Raw genomic sequence first — 24,000 nt, 5'->3', positions numbered from 1 at the left:
GGGTTTTCAAGGGTGTTTTCAAGTCATTAGGGTTTTCAAGGGTGTTTTCAAGTCATCAGGGTTTTCAAGGGTGTTTTCAAGTCATGATGGTTTTCAAGGGTGTTTTCAAGTCATCAGGGTTTTCAAGGGTGTTTTCAAGTCATTTGGGTTTTCAAGGGTGTTTTCAAGTCATGAGGGTTTTCAAGGGTGTTTTCAAGTCATTAGGGTTTTCAAGGGTGTTTTCAAGTCATCATGGTTTTCAAGTGTGTTTTCAAGTCATTTGGGTTTTCAAGGGTGTTTTCAAGTCATCAGGGTTTTCAAGGGTGTTTTCAAGTCATCAGGGTTTTCAAGGGTGTTTTCATGATCTCGGTGATTGTTTAATAAGAGTTCAGCTTCTTCAACAACAAAAGCACCCCACGAAAATCTGACCAAACCTTCGTCCCAGTGCGTCCTGGCCAGTGAAGGGGAGCGGTGGGGACCTTTGATGATTTTGTCGGCAATGCTGAGCGACAGATTAGGTGCGATAAGGAAAGATTTATAAGCGTGAAGATAACACAAAGCCCAGTACTGTTAAATGCGTTGTTCTCTCATTAGAATTATTTTCAGAGACTACGGAGATGATTACTTACGTACTTTTGAACGTTTTTTCCCCCTCTTTGATTGATGCACAATACTTGTTAAACTATCAGTGGAATCACGAAAATATCATTAAACACCCCCAGCGATCCCCGACAGAGCATGTTAAAAGTTTCCAAGTGCGTTTTCATGTTTCCTTGCATACAGTGACAGTTTAACAAGCCTTCAGGACCGTCAGAGGGGGAAACACACAATAGAACCTGACCAATAATCTCTGTAGGCTTTGAAATATTACATTACATGAAAATTATAATATGATCCGAGGTGTGACCAGACTTGATAGAATTAGAAATGAAGAAACCAGAGAGAGATTAGGGATAACATCTGTACTGAAGATAATTGAAAAGAACAAATTGAGATGGTATGGACATGTCCAAAGAATGGAAGATACAAGATACGCAAGGAAGTTTCTGGAATGGGTTCCTCTAGGCAGGAGGCCGGTGGGACGACCTAGGAAGCGATGGATGCAGGGAGTTGAAGAAGCTGCTTTACGAAGAGGAAGAAATCTACAAGAAATAACCAGAGATGAGGATTTCATGGATAGAGACCTTTGCAGAAGATTCGTAGAGGCCGGACACTGACAGGCATTGCCTACCTTGCGTCTGGTGAGAAAGGTGAGAAAGGCTTTGAAAATTGTAGCGTTTTAAGATCGCCATCCACGGACTCTATATATAACCCTTATAAATATTATCAATACAACGTCAACAGCGACAATAAGGCTGTAATACGTGGCTGGCTGTGTCGGGGATATTGCGGGGGATTCCTGGTCACTAGGGCGCTTGTGTTAAATGCAAAGGGGCATGGCTGTATCTCAGATAACCCTCAGCGTATAGCAGTGCACGGAGTACACCCAATATTTCTTCTAAGTAGCTTTGCATTGAAAAGACTCGGAGTAGGACGAGAACGTAGAGGACACCCAAACAACAGGAAGAATCAATACATTTCGTCACACAATAAAGAGAATACCGATAAACGTTAGTACAGTTAAATGAAGAACAACGTTTCCTCACAAGGAAAATTGAAAAAAAGAACATTATACAAATTTAAAAATGCAGCCAATGTTGTAGACTGCAATAAAACATAAAGGCCTCTTTCCAATATATATATATATATATATATATATATATATATATATATATATATATATATATATATATATATATATATATATATATATATATATATATATATATATATAATCCGAAATGCATGTTATGAAATCACAATCATCGTTCACAAGTGTGTGTAACCTGTTTAAGCCACTCTAGGAAAATGTTGCCTTACACACAGGTGGTGGTGGTGGTGGTGGTCTAACTTGTTCTCTCCGTCCTGTCAAATGTGGAAGGAAGGTCGAGAGAGAGAGAGAGAGAGAGAGAGAGAGAGAGAGAGAGAGAGAGAGAGAGAGAGAGAGAGAGAGAGAGAGAGAGAGAGAGAGAGAGAGAGAGAGAGAGAGAGAGAGAGAGAGAGAGAGAGAGAGAGAGAGAGAGAGAGAGAGAGAGAGAGAGAGAGAGAGAGAGAGAGATATTGACTGATTGATTGATTTCCTGGATAAAAGTGTGTGTGTGTGTGTGTGTGTGTGTGTGTGTGTGTGTGTGTGTGTGTCACATTACTGCTGTTGACAAATAGTGGAAGAAGCAATTTTTCTCTCCGGTGGGAACAGAACATGCAGGAGAGAGAGAGAGAGAGAGAGAGAGAGAGAGAGAGAGAGAGAGAGAGAGAGAGAGAGAGAGAGAGAGAGAGAGAGAGAGAGACTTTCACCTTCCATGCTCCAATGACTTATGCAATTGGAGAAAATGAGATGGAGAAAGCTTACCCTTGTTTCCTCCCCCTACCCTCTCTCTCTCTCTCTCTCTCTCTCTCTCTCTCTCTCTCTCTCTCTCTCTCTCTCTCTCTCTCTCTCTCTCTCTCTCTCTCTCTCTTCCTGATTTTCCTTTCTGACTTTTCATGCAGTACAGTAAGTCACTCACACACTCACTCCCTCATTCACACATTCTCTTAGGCAGGCAGGCAGGCAGGCAGCCGGCCGGCGGCCAGCAACCCAGCCATTCAGACAAGCAAGGAATGTGCAGGAAGCAAGGTTCACATAACACATTTTCAAGCAAATGAGATAAAAAAAAAATATCACGTCTCTTCAGTGCTACAGTACGTACCTTGACAGAAAAATCTTGCGTAGATTATGAGGTCTCATGGAGGTGCTGAAGTATCCTACGGTATATAACAAAGGCTGGTAATGAGGAGAGAACAAGAAGTTATTAGGTTTCTTCAATGGGTGCTTAGATTAAGAGATCTGATGGAGGTACAGGAGCGTCCTGCGAGATAAGACAAGGTTGGTGTTGATCCCTGCAAGGTCTTCTGTTTCCGGCGATCCGTTTCAGATCACTGATCTGGTCGCGTGGCTCGTGTTCTATTTACCATCGTGATCTGAATTCCTGGTGACCTGATTGATCCGGATCACGATCTGGGTAATCTAGGTTAAGAGGTGGGTTATAGCAGGCGACATTGCAAACGGCGGTCACAGCAGCGGCAGAGCAGCCTCTGTTGGGGTTATTATAGGGAAACATATCGCAAGAAAACGGCTAATATGTTTAAGGAGCAGATTGAATGGTGATAAAACGTTGCAGAATTCTGCTGTAAGCATACGAGGTGTATGATAGTGGTAATATATATATATATATATATATATATATATATATATATATATATATATATATATATATATATATATATATATATATATATATATATATATATATATATATATATATAATCATTCTGTATTTTACCGGAGTGAGTATTTTTCAGCATGCATGCATGCATGTGTGAAGAGCAAGAGAGCTTTGTATGAAACTTATACAATACTGATTGCCAATGGTGGAACCCAGTCTCGTGTTAGGATCCACCAAGACAGGCAAGCATGGCAGGGACTGAGGGGTGGCATTCTTAGCCCAATTACATCACAATACGTAGGCTGCAGCCTTCATTGACACTTTTTTTTAGAGCTCAGTGGCTAGCGTCAACAATCCAACTCTGAAGACAGCTGGGCAACGACTTGTCTATACATATGTAATTGTTTTGGTCAGTATTTGCTTGTTTTTACCGCCATAGGAATCCAGATCAGATTCAGATTCAGATCAATGATCTAGAGTTAATCAAGGCTATAAATAGAAGATACCTTAAAGTCAAGGCATCTTCTACTTGTAGCACTGATTAAAAAAAAAAACATAAAAAAAGTAAATAAGAAGAAATTCGTTCGCAAAATAATAGTGGTAGATAACTGGAATATACTCATTAATGAGGTTGTAAATCCCGATCTATAAAGAGGTGTGGAAGACGAGTGACTAGCTGTAGAGGAAGTTATTAGTGCTTTAAAGCCTGTTTTCGTGATTCTAATGACAGTTTGAGAAGGTTTCAGCGCGACTGATTGGTTGTAGTGGAAGAAATTGGGATTTTCAAGGGTGTGCTGCGCTGCACTGGAGTGATATGCACTGGTGACGGTGGTGGTGGTGATGATGTTGCCAATATAATGGTGAATGCGTTCGTACTGCTTGCAAGAGCTGCGTTGTGTGTGTGTGTGTGTGTGTGTGTGTGTGTGTGTGTGTGTGTGTGTGTGTTTGACAAGTCACGTGTCCCACAATCACCATCACTACTAGCACCCGCAATCAATGCCTCCACCACGACTACAATCATCACTATTGCTACTAACATCACCATCACCTTCACAGTCGCTATCCCGCTCGTTGTTGTACCTTTAACTGTGTGTAGTGAAAATTACTGGGATTTTCAAGGATGTTTTCATGGTTTCAGTGAGGGTTTAATAAGTATTCTATATATTTGACTGGCTATGATGGAAGTTATTGGGATTTTGAAGGATACTTTCGTGGTTCTAATGACACAAGTAGTTTAACGAGGATTCCGTATTTTTTACAGGTTGTAGTGGAAATCAGTGAAGGTTCTTGGGATCTTCAGGAGTATATTCCTGATTCTAGTAATAGTTTAACAATAATTCGGCATGTATGTAATGGAAGTTATTGGGGTTTTCAAGGATGCTTTCATGATCCTAGTAATAGTTTAACAAGGATTCTACATGTTTAACTGACTACATTGCAAGTTACTGGAGTTTTCAAGAGAGTTTTGAATCCAGTGATAGTTTAATCCGCACAAATATAATCACTTTCCCCTCTTATCATATCTCCAATCAGGTAGTTGTAAGAAAGTAAGCAAAAAAAAAAAAAAGACATGCATTGTTTGTTGTCAGCATATAGTAAGCTACAAAAGATGTGTTGCTCGTAAATATTTAAGCTGTGATATATATATATATATATATATATATATATATATATATATATATATATATATATATATATATATATATATATATATATATATATATATATATATATATATATATATATATATATATATATATATATATATATATATATATATATATATATATATATATATATATATATATATATATATATATATATATATATTACTTTATCCTTATTTCTTATCGGTTATAAATCTATTAAAAGTTATGGAGTGAGGAGCAGCCAGTACTTAATTGGGAGGGGGATTCCCTGAATCATAAAATGTGTGTGTGTGTGTGTGTGTGTGTGTGTGTGTGAGTGGGTAGGTGGGTGGATTTTCCCAGCCACCCGTCACACACACACACACACACACACACACACCTACACAGAAAACTTGCCCTCTCGTATGCTACTTTCTCCCTCCTCTTCCCCCTCCAGTAGGGAAACTTTTTCCTCTAATAGTTTCCTTTCTCTCTCTCTTTCTCTTTCTCTCTCTCTCTCTCTCTCTCTCTCTCTCTCTCTCTCTCTCTCTCTCTCTCTCTCTCTCTCTCTCTCTCTCTCTCTCTCTCTCTGATGCTGGGCGCTGCTATAAAGAAGATAAGAGAGAATGACGAGGGAAGGAAAAAAAATCGGAAGGAGGAGGAGGAGGAGGAGGAGGAGGAGAAGGAGGAGGAGGAGTTAGTACGTACATTAAGCATCAACGTCAGGGATCTCTCTCTCTCTCTCTCTCTCTCTCTCTCTCTCTCTCTCTCTCTCTCTCTCTCTCTCTCTCTCTCTCTCTATATATATATATATATATATATATATATATATATATATATATATATATCCACTAAATATGTTTTCTTTATATTGTCTCTCTTTTTTACCTAAATTTCTTCTTCTCTTTTCTCCTCCTCCTCCCCTTGAAAGCTTGTGGTCATTTCCACGATCAAGAAAGGCGAAAAGAAGGAAGAGGAGGAGGAGGAGAAAGGATGAGGAAAATAAGTTATTCGCAATAATTCATCTCCTCCTCCATTTCCACTTCCTCTTTTTCTTCCTCTTCCTCCTTCTGCTACTGCTAGTCATCATCACAATCTTGGTAACCTTGAGACTAACCTGAGCCGTGGACACGTGTCGAGGTGGTGGTTGGGAGGGGAAGGATCACTAGAGCGCACTACTAAGGCTATTCTGACATGCACAGATTCTCTTGGTGTGACGAAGATTTCAAATATCAGGTTTTACACTCTAAAAGGTTTCCTGGTGAGGTTGATGAGATCCGTGTTACCAAGTACTTTGTCACGTAGTCTTGGCTTCTTGCCGTTTGGTCTGTTCCTGCACTCCTTATCACCTTTAGTCTTCAATCTCCTATGGTTCTTCAAGACCTTGCAGGAGAACGTAATGGTTTTGCACTTTCTTCTAGTCCACGTCTTGCTTTATTGTTCATCTTGTAGGTTTCTTGTATTCATCATCTTTAGACTTCATTCATCTACAGTTCTTGAAGATACTGCAAGGGAATACATCGTTTTACACTCCTTTCTACTACATGTGTTGTACTACTGTCCTTCTTTCACCTTCCCTTGTATTCTTAAGTTCCTCATAACTTTTAGTCTTCAGTCTCCTGTGGTTCTTAAGGACTTTGGGGAAGAACGCATCGTTTCACACCCATTTCTATTTTTCCTTCCTTTCCTTGTATTCTTATGTTCATCACCTTGGTTTTCAATCCCCCTGCGGTTCTTGAATACCTTGCAGGAGAATACTTCCTTCAGCACTCATTTCTGTTTCCTCCTTGTACGTACATGCGTGTGTTCTGTCACCTCTGCGAGTTCGTACTTCCCAGTGATCCCCGTAATTACTCTCTGTTGTGCGTGCTAGCAGTCTCGTATAACTTCTTGCGTCTTTTCCTTCCTCTGAGGTGTCTTCACTTGAACAATGCTTACGACACTTTCTGAGAAGGGCACTTCAAGTCTGGACGTCCATTACAACAAGGACATTAGGATTCCCAACTGATTCATATTATCGGATAATTCTTTTATGTAACAGCTTTGTATGCGTCTCTCTCTCTCTCTCTCTCTCTCTCTCTCTCTCTCTCTCTCTCTCTCTCTCTCTCTCTCTCTCTCTCTCTCTCTCTCTCTCTCTCTCTCTCTCTGCCTTAGACAGGTTTACCCAACATGTAAAAGGTGAAGTAATAAATAACAAATAATATATCGACAAAATCAAAGGTTTCAGAGGAAAATATTTATGTTTTTAAGTTTTCTCATCCCAGTGATAGTTTAACAAGCCTTTCGCATAATCGAAGTAGGAAAAATATCCAAAACATCAATGAGAACGTGACTGATCATATCTGAGGGGTTTGAAAGGATTCTTTATAAGAAAACAAGGCCTCTTGAAGACACGAGGCAAGGTGAAGGTGATAATAGATAGGAAGACGGGGTACAAGCAGGCAGGATCTGACGTCATGTACGAAGCTGGCCCAGAACAGTAACAAAGCGCTGCTACTTCCTAATAACCTGAGCAGCAACCAGCACCTTGGGGAATTCCACAGCGTGTTGGCCATGGGACGCCCTCCCACCCCCCATCTCTCTCTCTCTCTCTCTCTCTCTCTCTCTCTCTCTCTCTCTCTCTCTCTCTCTCTCTCTTTCCAAGGTCGCCTGCTCACTACCAAACACCCACACATACTTCCTGTTGCACACACCTACACACACACCTACACACACACACACACACACACACACACACACACACACACACACACACACACACACACACACACACACACACGCATGGAGACATAACAAGCCTAAGCCAGTGTTGTGACAGTACAAAAGAGATAAATGCGAGCACACACACACACACACACACACACACACACACACACATAACAAACTTGGCATATCTTGTGAAGAAACAAGATAGATAACTGCTAACACACACACACACACACACAAAGTACTCTCTCTCTTTCTCTCTCTCTCTCTCTCTCTCTCTCTCTCTCTCTCTCTCTCTCTCTCTCTCTCTCTCTCTCTCTCTCTCTCTCTCTCATTCCTACAAAATACTTTCAGGCAAAACTATAATTGTTTCAAGAAGTCTAAAGATTTGTGTGTGTGTGTGTGTGTGTGTGTGTGTGTAATATGAGAGAGAGAGAGAGAGAGAGAGAGAGAGAGAGAGAGAGAGAGAGAGAGAGAGAGAGAGAGAGAAGTGGGGGGGATTAAATGGACACACTAATATTTCAACAGTCTGAATACTAAATACATATTTTTAGAAGCGTCAAGCAGGAAACGGATACTGTGATACACGATTTGGATTCCTGAGTAAACAACGAGGAGAAAAGATAAACACAAGTACCATCACTGACCCAGTTACCAACAATGCACCAAAAGAATTGTAATTATTGAAATATGAATCGTATAAATTGTATTCTTTTTAACAAGCTCTATTTTAATAAGTGTATGGAGTCATGCAATGTAAGAAAAAATATCAATTGAAATACTTGAACTATTATGGTATACCAAGAAAACAGAAGTAAGTATATAATATATTAGACTGTATCCTAAAACATTATGGCGTCTGATCTTTCAAGAGGCTCTAGTTGAAGTTACTGGGATTTTCAATAGTGTATTTTGTGACTATTACGATAGTTTAAGAATTCTGCACCATTAATTAGATAAAATAAAAGCACATGAGAGCGCCACTAAACATCTCTGTGGCCTTAGAATATAAACATTACGAAAAAAAAAAAAAGTTTTGTGCTCCAAGTTTACCCAGTCAAGAGCATAGAATCTAGTTATCCTATAACGAAGGAATAATTTAGTTTATACTCATATTCATCTGTTGATATTAGAATAACAAGCGTTTTCCCCGGAGTGCAAGGCAACGTTTGGCTAGGCAAGGTTATGATTAGTTCAATTCATTAGTTTCACGTAGATTCCTGCTTGAATGACGCTTTGAAAAAAAAAAAAAGATTTTGTTCATAAATAAATGCAGTGTCTCGGAATCAGTAGGCAAAGGTTATTTCCATAATCCTCATCATTCCCTATAGTGTTCATGGGACAAAATATGACAACAAAACACGTTGTGGCCTTTTCAGTATTCACTTTACACTGGGACACGTAAATATTACAGTATGTTATATTCTAATCAAAGCATTTTCACGTTTCATCACAAAATACAATGACACAATATTATTAGGAGAGAGAGAGAGAGAGAGAGAGAGAGAGAGAGAGAGAGAGAGAGAGAGAGAGAGAGAGAGAGAGAGAGAGAGATGGCTCGGGCTCGAAGTCATAACACTCACTTCAGCTCGTCAATTAACACCTTTGAATGGCAGCTAAAAGGGTTAACACGATGAAGAGAACTTGTGTGTGTTCTTGCCAAGGGTCTATCCTTGACCCTTGATGTGGCGCAGACAATAACACCGCACTTCCTTTCCTGCCTTTGTTGACAATGCAGTGGAGGAAGACTAGCCTCACACTCCGCCATAACAAGATACTCGTAGATAGGTGTTAAGAAAAGATGCTTTAATCAATTCGGTATTTTGAGGCTTTATCTTTATGATCAATAGTTTTCTTCTATTTTTTATGTGTTTTCTGTATCAGCAACGGATGGAAGTTAGCTCTTACATGTTTCACTAGTAATGTGGACAAAATACTTAGCCATCATACCTTTTCTTTCGTGATGACATTATGACAGCCTGTCTTCATAAAACATATTTCTCTTTTATTTATTTATTTATTTATTTATTATTATTATTTTTTTTTACATCAGGAGTGCGTGAAAATAAGTCATTATATGTTTTACTGATGACCTCGATAAAATAAGAGAGTCATAAGAGAGTCGATCTTCCTTGCAACATGAAACTATTATGATTCTGTTTTGTTTTTCCATGTTTATATGCTTATCTATGCGCATTCATTAATATTGGGTGAAGATGCTAATATATTCCATACTTAAGCTGCTGGAAACCTTTTATTTGAATAAGTACAACCTTACCTGATGAATTTGATTACGTAACTACTAATCTTATTCAAATCAATGCATATTTTCATCTATAGGCAATAAAAATTAATTCCTACATATTTCGATACTGCAAGTTATAGCCTAGAATTCTCTCTCTCTCTCTCTCTCTCTCTCTCTCTCTCTCTCTCTCTCTCTCTCTCTCTCTCTCTCTCTCTCTCTCTCTCTCTCTCTCTCTCTCTCTCTCTCTCTCTCTCTCTCTCTCTCTCTCTCTCTCTCTCTCTCTCTCTCTCTCTCTCTCTCTCTCTCTCTCTCTCTCTCTCTCTCTCTCTCTCTCTCTCTCTCTCTCTCTCTCTCTCTCTCTCTCGTCATGTCCTTTAATTGTTATTGTTTTGCCTTTTGTGTGTTTTCCTTATTTTTGTTTCCTGCCCCTCCTTTTCCGCCTCTTCCTCTTCATTCTCTTCTCTTTATTCCCTTTTTCTTTCTCTATTCCTAATAATTTCCTGTTCTGTCTCTCTCTCTCTCTCTCTCTCTCTCTCTCTGTCTGTCTCTCTCTCTCTCTCTCTCTCTCTCTCTCTCTCTCTCTCTCTCTCTCTCTCTCTCTCTGTCTCTCTCTCTCTCTCTCTCTCTCTCTCTCTCTCTCTCTCTGTCTCTCTCTCTCTCTGTCTCTCTCTCTCTCTCTCTCTCTCTCTCTCTCTCTCTCTCTCTCTCTCGTCATGTCCTTTAATTGTTATTGTTTTGCCTTTTGTGTGTTTTCCTTATTTTTGTTTCCTGCCCCTCCTTTTCCGCCTCTTCCTCTTCATTCTCCTCTTCTCTTTATTCCCTTTTTCTTTCTCTATTCCTAATAATTTCCTGTCCAGTTTGTGATATTTTATTAATTCTCTCGTCTTTCTTCTCCTCTTCTTCCTTTTCATTATTTTTTTCCCTACTCGTTCTCTTCCTTTTTAGTAGTAATAGCAGTAGCATCAGCAGCATTATTATTATTATTGTTATTTTTATTATTATTATTATTATTATTATTATTATTAGTAGTAGTAGTAGTAGTAGTAGTAGTAGTAGTGGTAGTAGTAGTAGTAGTAGTAGTAGTAAGGGAAATCTTGCAGAGCGGGCAGAGATTATAGGTAAAACCGGTGATATCACGCCTCAAGGCAGACCTAGTCCGGGAAAACCAAGGTGGATGAACTCTTGTACCTACCTACGCACTATTCCTGACTCCTCCACCACCACCACCACCACCACCACTATCGTTGTGCCTGTTTGATTTGCCTTGTTCAGCGAGGTGGCGTTCGATAGCGTAATGCTCAGGGGGTTACTTTTATTTTGTCTTATCGTTGAAACTTGCGAGCGATATAACAATAAGGTTTCTGTTGTCTTGCCAAGGTGGTACCGGTGTTTGCTGGCATCACACGACCTCCACCACTAGTCCATTACCTCCTCCTCCTTCCCCTCCATTACCATCACCATCATCTCTACCACCACTACCACTTCCATTACTGCCACCACCATCACCACCTGCATTACTATCACCATCACTGCCTCCACTACCACCACTACTATTACTAGTACCTATTGCTACTACTACTACTACTACTACTACTACTACTACTACTACTACTACTACTACTACTACTACTACTACTGCTGCTGCTGCTGCTGCTGCTGGTGCTGCTATTATATGCAGCTTCTGTTATCATACTACCACTGCTGCCGTCACCACCATTACCACCACCATCATCACCACCACCACCACCACTACTACTGCTACTACTACTACTAATAATAATGATAATACAATCACCGCGTAGTAGTACAAGATAGTGAACAGCAAGAGAAACACACAGCAGAAACAGCAGCAGGGGAAGAAAAACAGGCACAGCATCATTGTAAAAAAAAAAAAAAAACAGACAAAAAAAAAAAAAAAGAAACCCGGATAGATGATAGTGATTTCTGGAAGCACTGACTCCGAACACCTGGAAGTACCGCCAGGAAGCACTGAATGACGCATGCTTGGGTACGTTTTGCGGCGTAGCAGGTGATGCGAGACGAAGATTTAGAAAGTTTGGAAGGTTTTGAGGTACTGAATGACTCTCAGCCGAAGACTTAAACAATGTGGAAGGTTCTGAGGTAGTGAGAGACGTTATAGTCTTCAAGGGAGGAAGAGGAGAAGGAGGAGGAGGAAGTTTCTCTTGAAAAGCAAAAGTTCAATGCGCATTTTGAAGGAATGTTCGATGAAGAGAGAGAGAGAGAGAGAGAGAGAGAGAGAGAGAGAGAGAGAGAGAGAGAGAGAAAGAGAGAGAGAGAGAGAGTCCAGACATGTGACTATGGTTCTTGGATAGCCTGGCATGACCAAATACCGCGCATGTATGTTTATGAGGTAACATACTCCACTTATAAGCAGTACGTAATGTAATATGTATTCTGTGTAGTCAGTACAAATAAAGTGGGAAGTATAGGAAACGATAATGACTATCTTTCACATCTCTTATTACAGAAAAGGAAAGGATCACCATTACAACCACCACCACTACTGCTACTTCTACAACAAAAGCTACTGTTACCACCACCATGGCGGACCTCACGCAACTCTCAGAGCGGTTCCAATGGCCAGATTACCTCGTGTTTGCGCTGATGCTGGCGGTGTCAGCGGTGATTGGAATAATCTACGGGTGTTTTGGCAAGAAGCAAGACACGAAGGAGTTTCTGATGGCTGGCAAGTCAATGACAACCTTTCCCGTGGCTATGTCCCTCATTGCAAGGTACGTGTGTGTGTGTGTGTGTGTGGTGGTATACATAGTAATAAAGATAGTGATGCAGCAGTAGTACTTCTAGTAGTAGTAGTAGTAGTAGCAGTGGTAATGTTCTTGGAATAGTATTATATTAGTATTGTTAGTCATGAATCATCCTAGCAGTAGTAGTAGTAGTAGTAGTAGTAGTAGCAGTAGTATAAATAGTAATAATAGAAATATTAGTAGTAATAGCACAAGCAGTAATAGTAGTGGTAGTAATAGCAGAAGCAGCAGTAACATCACTTAGCCAACATCACAATATACTTCCTACGAGTATAACTATATACATAAACATCAACATACAATACAGTACGCACATATAACCACTAAGTTACCTATACCCATCCCAAACTCTCGCACCAGCATACCCAGTACACCTATACACACCAGTACGTGCCTCTAACTAGCCTCCTCTTCCCTCTACAGTTTCATGTCAGCCATCACCTTACTAGGAACGCCATCTGAGGTGTACCAGAATGGCTTTATCTACTGGCTGATCGGGTTCTCCTACATCATGGTGATGCCCGCTGCTGCTTACCTGTACTTCCCGGTATTCTACAAGCTGCAGGTGAGTTAGAGAGAGAGAGAGAGAGAGAGAGAGAGAGAGAGAGAGAGAGAGAGAGAGAGAGAGAGAGAGAGAAACTGACAGGAAGACGGTAAATGTTTGTGTGTGTGTGTGTGTTGCAATGAGTATTTCATTACACACACACACACACACACACACACACACACACACACACACATACACAGACACACCTAAACACACAGGAAATGCCATTCGCCTCTATAGGGAATAATTATGCTTTGTTTCTTTATTTCTTCGTTCATGCTTGAGAAAATTGAGGCTATTTCTCTTTTTGTGTACGCGTCTCTCTTCGTGTGTGTGTGTGTGTGTGTGTGTGTGTGTGTGTGTGTGTGTGTGTGTAATTATTGTCTTCTTCATAAATGGAAGTTACTTATATTTTACTAATTTATCTTTTTCATGCTGCTACTACTTCTTCAGGAAAGGTAACACACACACACACACACACACACCGCGTAGTGTAGTGGTTAGCACGCTCAGCTCACAACTAAGAAAGGTTCGGATCCCGGGCTCGGCGAAGCAAATGGGCGAGCCTCTTAATGTGTAGCCCCTGTTTATCTAGCAGCAAATAGGTACGGGATGTAACCCGAGTGGTTGTGACTTCGCTGTCCCGGTGTGTGGTGTGTCAGTGGTCTCAGTCCTACCCGAAGATCGGTCACTATGAGCTCTGAGTTATTTCCGTAGGGGAACGGCTGGCTGGGTGACCAGCAGACGACCGTAGGTGAATTACAGACACACTCACAGACACACACCTCTCTCTCTCTCTCTCTCTTACTACTACTGAGAACAACAACAACAACAAAAACAACAAGAATAATAATAATGATAATAACAACAACAATCAATAATAATAATAATAATAATAATAATAATAATAATAATAATAATAATAATAATAATAATAATAATAATGATAATAATAATAGTAATAACAATAATAATAATAATAATAATAATAATAATAATAATAACAACAACAACAGCATCACTCATCTTTCCCTCCCTCAGGTGACTTCAGCTTATGAATACCTGGAGAAGAGGTTTGACAAATCAGTCAGGCTGCTTGGATCCACTGTCTTCATCATACAGGTAAGTGCAGGGCCAGGCACAGGTGTATAAGTATAGGAAGATTGTATAGTCATTAGTTACGTCATTATTACTACCTGTTTGAATTCCAGTATTAGTATTGTCATCCCTTTGTTAATCATCAGGATACTGTAAAAATTATAATAAAAGTAATGTTTGCATGGACACGTAAAACACACACATATATATATATATAAGAAACACAGATAACGTAGAAATTGTTTCATTATGTACACAAATCTAGCACTTTTTATCTCTTCTCTTAAACTACTCTATCTAAACTTCCGTCATTGGACCACTTCCTGAAACACTTCTGTTCTACACTTCTACTACTTTAAAAGTCACACGGGTTTTTAAAGGTGTTTATACATGCTTGTAAGTTCCAGATTTCTACATTATTAACTGGAGAAACACTATTGAGAACTCGGCTAATTATCTCTGTGGCCTTTGAGAATAGTCGCGGTGAAAGAGCAAAGCGTTTCTGAATACAGGCCTTTCTCTCCCAGATGTGTCTGTACATGGCCATCGTGGTGTACGCTCCAGCACTCGCCTTGGCCCAAGTCACTGGATTCAATGTTTATATCTCCGTCTCCCTCATCTGCTTTGTCTGCATCTTCTACACGACTCTCGGAGGCATGAAGGCCGTGCTGTGGACTGATGCATTGCAGGTAACGCCTCCTCGTGTTGTCCCTGAAAGAGTGGGCTGCTTTCAAGTTCGTATGGTAGACTGGGTGGATCATCAGCATCATTTTAGTTGTTCTCAAACAGGAATAGTTGTTTTAATCGTAATTTATAACCTTTAGAGAGGCGTAGGTTAAGAGGGGATCTGATACAGGTCTTCAAGTGGTATAGGGGATAAAACAAGGGTGACAGAGGTCTTCAAGTGGTATAGTAGATATAACAAGGGTGACAGAGGTCTTCATGTGGTGCAGGGATATAACAAGGGTGACATAAGCAAGATCCTAATGGTCAGTAATTAGGAAAGGACAACAAATAATGACTTGAAGTTTGATACAGTTAGATTTAGAAAGAGACAGAAAGGAATTTGTTCTGAAATGGAAGGGTGAATGAATGAAATAGATTCAGTAATCAGGTTGTTAGTACCCAGCCATTAGGGAGCTTTTGATAAAGGTTAGACAGCATTTATTATGGATGATGATAACTGGAAATAGTTAGGCATGTTCCATTCAGGGATTGCCACGTGTAGGCCTGACGGCTTCTTGCAGCTTCCCTTATTTTCTTATGTTCTTACTACTACTATTATTACTACTAATAGTACTACTGCTACTACTACTACTACTACTACTATCATTACATGGACTACCACGTGCATACCTGGCTGCTCTTTGCAGCTTCCCTTGTGTTCTTATCAGTAGTATATTATCACAATCATGTCATTCACATCATCGTATCGTGCTGCCCCTCCTTACAGACCGTCATCATGTACGCCAGCATGATGTTCGTGATCATCAAAGGAGCAGTAGACGTGGGCGGGTTTGAATACGTGTGGCAGAAGAACGTGGAGAGCGGGCGTGCTGTGCTGATCGACTTTGACCCAGACCCAACCACGCGCCACACCTTCTGGACCCTGATCGTCGGCGGCTACTTCACCTGGATCACCATCTACGGCGTCAACCAGGCCCAGGTAAGCGCTGCGTCGCCTTTCTCCGTGCAGGGCTTAGGTGGTGTTGAAGTCTGGGTGCTCTTACACGTTTCCTCTTGTGCCGAGTACTCCTGTCAGGAGCCTGTGTATGGCCAGTGACTTTAACAGGGCGTGAGTAAGGATCTTGGCCCAAGATGATGATGTGATAGTGTTTGGGCGAAGTGGTTGTGGTAGCAGTAGTGGTAGTGGTGTTGGTGGTGGTAGTGGTGGGAGCCGCAGTAGTAACAATATCATTATTATCATCAGTAGCAGTAGTAGCAGCAGTTGTAGTAGTAGTAGTATTAGTAGTGGCAGTAGCTGTACCAGTACCAGTAGCAGTAGCAGTAATGGCAATAGCAGAAGTAACAATGGTAACGATGATAATAATAATAATATAATGATAATAATAATAATAATGATAATAATAATAATAGTAATAATAATAATAATAATAATAATAATAATAATAATAACAACAACAACAACAATGATAATAACAACAATAACAACAACACCTACATTTCCCCATGACCAGGTGCAACGGTACCTGAGTGTGCAGACCAAGCAGATGGTGACTCAAGCTCTGTTCATCAACCTGGTGGGCCTGTTTATCCTGATGATCACTTGTGCCTTCGGCGGGATGGTAGTCTACGCAAAGTACGCCGACTGTGACCCGATCAGTGCTGGTATCGTGTCCAAGGGTGACCAGCTGTTTCCCCTCTTTGTCATGGATACACTGGGACAGTTCAGAGGTCTTCCCGGTCTCTTCGTTGCTGGCATCTTCTCCGGGGCTTTGAGGTGTGTATGTGTAGTACTTACTAGTAATAGTAGTGGTAGTAGTAGTAGTAATGACACTGATAGCTTTTGTACTCATCGTTCTCCTCCCCCTTTTTCTCCTCTTTCTACGGCTTTTTTTTTTTCATGATAACTACAATGATGATAATGATAATGGCATCAACATTAATATTGTTTAAGTAGTAGTAGTAGTAGTAGTAGTAGTAATATTTACACCGTCTATTTATCAATCCGTCAGCTAGTCAATCCGTCAGTCACTCAGTCACTCGCTCAGTCACTCAGTCACTCGCTCAGTCACTCAGTCACTCACTCACTCCTCTCCCCACAGCACCGTGTCGTCAGGAATGAACTCCCTCGCTGCTATCGTTCTCGAGGACTTCATCAAGGGCAGCTTCTTGCCTCACCTTTCTGACGAAGCCTCTACCTGGTGGTCTCGTGGTCTTTCCCTCTTCTTCGGTCTGCTCACCTTCGCGCTGGTCTTCGTGGCGGAACAGCTCGGGAACATCCTATCAGTAAGCTCGCAAACTGTCTCTCATCAATACACGTATCTTTGGATCCAGATTTTCAAACACCAGCGTCAGTCTTAACCCGTCTACTCTTAGCAGATTCTAGTGGAAGTTATTGAGATTTTCTACGAATTACTAAAAGACACGAGGGATAATAAGTATTCATTACGAGAGAAGACTGAAGCTTTTAAATTTACATCCCTTTGAGAGATAAAGAGATAAAATCTGAAAGAGGTCTTCTAAGTGGTATAAGTGATATAACAAGATGACATTAGCAAGAACCTCAGGTTCAGTAATCAGGACAGGACAAGAAATAATGAGTTCAAGCTTGATAAAATTATATTTAAAAGAGATAGGATGAAACTGATTCTCAAATAGAGTGGTAGATGAATGGGATAGACTCAATTATCAGGCTATTAGTGCCGAGTCATTTGGGAACTTATAAAAGATTGAATAAATTTTTAGATGAGGATGACAGCTGGAAATAGGTAGGCATGTTTCATACAGGGACTGATGGCATGACGGCTTCTTGCACCTTCCTTTATTTTATTATGTTATTAATGGTGCTTTCATAGTTCTAATGATATTTTGATAAGGACCCTAAAAAAAAAAAATCCTGGTGGAAAAGAGAAGGAATTAATCAAATGATGAGTCAGGGAAAGGAGATTAAAGAATGGAGATTATTTGACTCATTTTTTTTTTCTCAGGCTGCTCTCAGTATCTTCGGCATGGTGGGCGGTCCTCTGCTGGGCTTGTTCACCCTGGGCATGTTCTTCCCTTGGGCCAACCGACGGGTGAGTGCTGGGGAGAGAGGGAAAGAGAGAGAATAGTAGATAACTGGAATATACTCAAGAATCAAGTTGTCAATGTCGATAGGAATGACAGAGGAACATAAAGATGTGCGCTTTGTAGAGGGACTCACACGTGTAGGCCTGCTGGTTGTTTGCTGCTTATCTTGTGTTTTTAAGTTGTTAACCTCAAGTTTCTCCTGCTAATCTCAGGGAGCCTTCGTCGGTGGCATTGTCAGTCTCATCCTCCTCTTCTGGATCGGCATCGGGCACCAAGTAGCAAAGGCTTACGGTCAGATCACCAGTACGCCCATGCCCACCAGTACTGAAGGCTGCGATCTTTTGAATATCACCATGGAAGCTGTCACCACCGCCGCCACCACCATAGCCACAAACACCACTGTAGAGTGAGTTTATAGTGACTGGTTGTCATTTGTTTCAGAAGAGTGACACTGACTTGATTGAATTTGCAGTGCTGAGGCGAGTTATAGGAGTGTTTGTCCTGCTATTCTTACTATTACTACTACTACTACTACTACTACTACTACTACTACTGCTACTACTACTACTACTACTACTACTACTAACGCACCACGTTCCTCCACCTATCAGAGAGCCAGGTGAACCACTGGGCATCTTCCGCCTGTCTTACATGTGGTACTCAGCGACTGGCTGCTTCACCGTGATCGTGGTGGGCATGATCGTGTCAGTGCTCACGGGGCTGCAGGACGTGAAGACCCTCGACCCAGTGCTGCTCTCCCCCGGCCTCCTGTGGGTGCAGCGGTGGATCCCAGGCCTTGAGGAACTTGGAGAGAACTGCGTAAGTCTACCTTACTGTGTTTTGGTTTTGCTGTATCGCCTCAAGTTCAAATGTTAATTGAGTAACTTGTTTTTTCATGTAGGAGGGATTCCTGTCAAGGGCAACAAAAAGGTAAAAAAAAAAAAAAGGTTCACTGAAGATGCCAGTCTCAACAAGAAAGTTAGAAAAATTATCCAATATTACGAAAAGTGTCTTGAAGCCTCCCTCTTGACGGAGTTTATGTCTTAGGCAGAAGATACAGAAACAGGTAGAGAGTTCCAGAGTTTATCATTAAAAAGAATGAAAAACTGGGAATGCTGGTAGACAGAATAAAGGTGAGATAAAATAGAATACTTTATCGTATGTAAATGCAATTACAGACACCGTAATGCAAGAGTCAACTAGAATTCTCAGTTTCTCATCCTTTTTACTGGTAAACTCGAACTTCTTGCCTGCTTTTATATTACCTCCTGCCTGTGACTCAAGAGGGGGGTTTCAAGACACTTTCCCTCATTATTTTGGATACTCCTTTGGACTGTCCTCTTTAGGGACTGGCACCTTCAGTGGGCCTTTTTTTCATCCTTTTTGTTATCCTTGACCAGAGCCCTTCTTATATGAAAATTAATATGTAAGTAAATAGAATTTAAAACTTTTAATGATCTTATCGGGTATAAATACAATCACAGACACTATAATATTTGTACTCCTTGATGATTATTCTCGAGATTAGACTCCAAACTTGCACCATTCAATCCTTCAACCCACCTTTGGTTACCCAGAACGAGGGTGAGACGCTGAGTGACATCAAGGTGGCGCCAGTGCTCAACGGCGGCACTGTCAACCCGGGCTTTGAAGCAGATCTCGGGGAAAAGAAGCGGTCGAAGAACAGCTACTCCCCCAACGAGAAGGAGAGCGCCAGGTTGTAAGGAGCGAAACAGTCTGATACGTCCACTCGCTCACACCTTCCTTGCCAATGAGAAGGCTCTTTGCTGCATTGCAATATACGTTGTCGTCTTAATGTTAGAGTTTGGACAGACACAAGCTGATGCTGGTGCTTGAATGATGCACGCCTCCTTCTTGCCAGTGTAGAGATAAATTAGGCTTGTGTAGCGCGGCTCAGTGACATGTAGAACAGACTTCTGTAGAGGAAATGGAAGGAACAAGCAGGGGAAGCAACCCTTGCATTCCCCGTAACGTAAGAAAGATCTTAAAAAATACTAATGTACATAACATATATGTTCGTAATAGGTCAAAACTGCTGTGTCTTTTTATAATTCTTATTTTTTGTATGCCATGAAAAATTTGTCATGCCATAAAGCTAAAACATATAAAGAAGCCAATATTCACACAGATTATAATTTTGTACGGCATGAAAGCTGTTTTAAGGGATAGAGCTAAAACAGGTAAAGGAAATCAATATTGGCACAAATTGACACAATATTGATACAAATTGACAGATTCATACATGTGTCTGTCTTTGAAGGAGCAGGACAAATCTTGCCACACGCGCTTGATTAGGAAAGCCAACTTGAAAAAGTGTTATTAAACGCCTCTGTCTTTCATTTCAACAAGTTCTTCTAGTCACTCTTGCTCTGGTGGAAGTTACTGAAGTTTCAAGAGTGCTTTCATGATTTCAGTGGCAGTTAAACAAGGATTTTTCATCAATAGATAAAAACATTCGTGTGAATTTCACTCCACCTCCATGGCTTTTGAAAACAGTCTTGATGAGAGAATGAAGTGTTTAAGAATACATGGCAAGCTTGACGCGTATGGTGTTTTTTTTTTTTTTTTTGTGAACTGAAGTGTACTAGTAAAATGCTCAGGTATTCTCGATGGTGCAACCACACAAGCTGTTTTGTATGGATGATCAGTTAGTTTTGTGGCACCTTCTTGTTTTTTAATAATTTCTATGTATTTTTGGGGACTGACTACGTGCCTGTCAAGAAGTATATGTTATTATTATTTTTCCTTTGAAAGCTGGCGTTCTGTAGGATATGTTTCCTTCTCCATTATGGCCTTATTTAAATGCATATCCCTTCCATACTGACTTAAAGAAACCTCTGCTTATTGAACATCTTCCCTTCTACCGAAATACGAAACTGCTGAAGAAATTTATATTACAAATTACTGCACTCAAATATCGTCTATATGTATGTATGGTCAGGGTAAAATATACTTAGAAGCATTTACAAAACCACAGAGCTACAGAATCTAAAACCATATAAAAGGAAACATTCTCTGTGCAGCCCTGGCTTAATCCAATTTTAGTTCACTTTTATCCAAGCACCGAATCACTATTCCACGTGTCGAATGTTCAGTATTTACAAGATTTGACTCCAAACTATCTCATATTTCATCATCTCATCTCGACTTTCAACAGGCTCCAGTGCAGGTTACTGGTGGTTTTCCAAGGGTGTTTTCATGATACCGATAGTTCAACAAGAATTCTGCATCATCAGTGGAGAAAAACATCCTTGAGAACCACAGTTATGATCTCCATGGCCTTTGGAAAATCATTCTTATCACGTATTCTTTATTCCCTCATGATTATTTTCAAAAGCCACCGAGATGATTAGTCAGGTTCTCATGGTTACTTTTTCCCCTGCTTGCTAAACAATTTCTAGACCTTCAAGCACTCCGCTGAGAACCACAATAACTTCCACTAGTACAGCTTGTTGAAGGTACATAAGAAAAGACCATCAATAGAGAACAAATAATTTAAGAATCTCATAGTCCACATATTTATTCTTCAAGTCATCAGGTGGGGTAGCAATAAGGAGTAATAAGGATCAGACTACCTAAGAGCGTCACATTACGTGAATCTTGAGTCTTCCATTGAATCGACCACCTGATCTCCTTCCTTCCCGTCTTGGTGTTCAGCTTGTCTTCCGTCCTCATCCGTCCTCGCGAGGCCAGTGGAGGTAGGGGTCCTCGCTGATCTCCACGTATATGTACTAGTGTGTAAATCCCCACCTCCGAACAGCCAGTGGTGCTTTACGTTGCTATAAGCGTGTTTTCTGAATTGAGAGGTTCCAGTGCCTTCCTTGTGGTGTTATACTTTGTGCTGGCTGTCAGTCTTATCTTAAATAACTTTGGTTTCCTTCTTTCTTCCTTTTTTAGTTTTCTTTCTTTCTTTCTTTCTTTCTTTCTTTCTTTCTGCCTGTCTGTCTGCTTGTCTGTCTTTTCTTTTTTCTCATTTTTATTTTTTTCTTTGCTTCTCTCTTTCCTTCCTTCCTTCTTTCTTCTATATTTTTTTCCTTTCTTTCCTTCTTTATTTTTTTATATTTTTCTTCCTTCTTTCCTTCTTTCTCCTTTCATTTTCTTTCTTTACCTCTTTCTTTTTTATTTCTTTCTTTTTCCTTCCTTTTCTCCTTCATTTCTTTCTTTCATGAGAGATCAAAAAATGTGAGAAAAATGTTCTTCGCCCTTTCAATTGATGCGAGTCTTTGTCACAAAAAAAAAAAAAGGGAATCTGAAAACCTACTCGTGTTATTCAAGGTATCAGTCCTAAAAACATGCTGAGCTCTGCCTTGCCTTGCTTCGCCTTCTCCTCACTATGCAATAATCAACGTGATTTTAAATACTGACTTATCCTTGGTGAATTTCTACTTGTAATTATATTTGTGTCACTCTCACCCATTCCCTACGTACACTCCAGCTTCGTCAGCTTCACCTAATTGCTTTGTCATTCTTTGGGTATAGCGATCCTGTTGGGAAAGAAGACAGGGTATCAATATCAGCATCAGTATATACATTCCCTTCACCTTTTCGCTCTAATATTTATGATGGAACGTTTTTTATGTGCATCGTAAAGAAGAAAGGAATTTGTATTATGTATAGGAACTGAATGTTTGGAATTATACCTTTTAAGTATATATTTTTTTAATATCAAAATTTTTAATTGTTATTGTCTTTTTAACTATTATTATTATTATTATTATTATTATTATTATTATTATTATTATTTTTACTATGATGATGATGATGATGATGATGATGATGATGATGATGTGTGTATGCTTTGTATGTTTATACGTATGTTTGTTTACGATATTATGCCGCTTGTCCTTCATTGTTTACCTAAATATTTATTTATCTGTCTATCTGTTTATCTATTTTATTTATCTATTTACGCGCGTCAGTCTCTATATCTTTGCAAACAGTATTCTAACTTTTATATATATTCACAAAGATTTCTAGATAGTATATATTTTCTAACGTCTTTCATTACTAAATGTTTTAATCCTCAATCTTTCCATTTTGTATTTTTCATTACTTTTTTTTCTTTTTTTTTTTAGATTACTATTCCTTTATTTTTAACACTTTGCTTGTTTTTTGTTTACTTTTCTTTTCCCTTTTTTTTTCCTGTAAATCACAGACAATAATAATAATCTTAGCGTTCTCTCTCCCTTGGCATCAGTGAACAGGCTTGTCGCGGCTGGAAAAGTAGTAGTAGCATTTGAGCATGTATATTTTTATGCTATTATAATGTATGATCAGGGTTTGGTAATGTAATGCATTAGTAACTACCACTTAATGTATTATTATTATTATTATTATTATTATTATTATTATTATTATTATTATTATTATTATTATTATTATTACTACTACTACTACTACTACTACTACTACTACTACTGCTACTACTACTACTAGCATTATACTATTATTACACATTTTTTTTATTCATAATGATAATCTCACAACTTTTTTAATCTTATCAATGTTATTTATGTATAAACAGGGTGTCCCCAAAAATTTGACATCATTTGAGATGTCCATATCGGAGTAACTACATGGTCAAGAGAAATTAAACTCAATAGGTTTAATTTTGAAGATAAGTTTTATTCTACATTTTGAATATAACAAGTTTTATTCTACATTTTGAATATAACAAGTTTTATTCTACGTTTTGAACATGAGTTTTATTTTACATTTTGAACATAACAGTTTTTATTCTACAAAGTTGCAACAAAAAATCTGTGAAATGGTAATTTTGTAATGTTTCAAAATTATTACAAATGTTTAGTGTGTGCGCCGCTCGTAACGCGGCACACATGAAGTCGGTATTCGAGTTCCTGCCACACTCGCTGCAGCATGTCGTGTGTAACAGTCTTCAGAGCCTCAGTGATTCTCTCCTTGAGTTTCTCTACAC

At 39.6% G+C, this 24,000-nt stretch overlaps 1 protein-coding gene across 10 annotated transcripts in view; it reads left to right on the top strand.

Moving 5' to 3' along the window:
- LOC135110988 (sodium-coupled monocarboxylate transporter 2-like) overlaps positions 1-23,870 on the top strand; it is a 43,591-nt gene extending 19,721 nt beyond the window's left edge. For 6 of the 10 annotated variants that reach the window (XM_064023804.1, XM_064023809.1, XM_064023813.1 and 3 more), the window contains 11 exons: positions 12,349-12,613; positions 13,070-13,211; positions 14,235-14,315; positions 14,819-14,980; positions 15,745-15,957; positions 16,490-16,752; positions 17,078-17,261; positions 17,963-18,049; positions 18,257-18,450; positions 18,656-18,863; positions 19,622-23,870. In XM_064023804.1, coding sequence (XP_063879874.1) covers positions 12,423-12,613; positions 13,070-13,211; positions 14,235-14,315; positions 14,819-14,980; positions 15,745-15,957; positions 16,490-16,752; positions 17,078-17,261; positions 17,963-18,049; positions 18,257-18,450; positions 18,656-18,863; positions 19,622-19,768 — 1,872 coding nt within the window. In that variant the 5' untranslated portion in view covers positions 12,349-12,422 and the 3' untranslated portion in view covers positions 19,769-23,870. Of the gene's footprint in view, positions 1-2,670; positions 2,758-8,169; positions 8,292-11,765; positions 11,869-12,348; positions 12,614-13,069; positions 13,212-14,234; positions 14,316-14,818; positions 14,981-15,744; positions 15,958-16,489; positions 16,753-17,077; positions 17,262-17,962; positions 18,050-18,256; positions 18,451-18,655; positions 18,864-19,621 lie in introns of those variants that run through there. The other 4 variants (XM_064023808.1, XM_064023810.1, XM_064023812.1 and 1 more) reach the window with 3 other exon arrangements.
- The last annotated feature ends 130 nt before the right edge of the window (positions 23,871-24,000 follow it).

Source organism: Scylla paramamosain, chromosome 21 (genome assembly GCF_035594125.1).
Source record: "Scylla paramamosain isolate STU-SP2022 chromosome 21, ASM3559412v1, whole genome shotgun sequence".
Lineage (NCBI taxonomy): Eukaryota > Metazoa > Arthropoda > Malacostraca > Decapoda > Portunidae > Scylla > Scylla paramamosain.
This window is presented reverse-complemented; position numbering and strand designations above follow the sequence as displayed.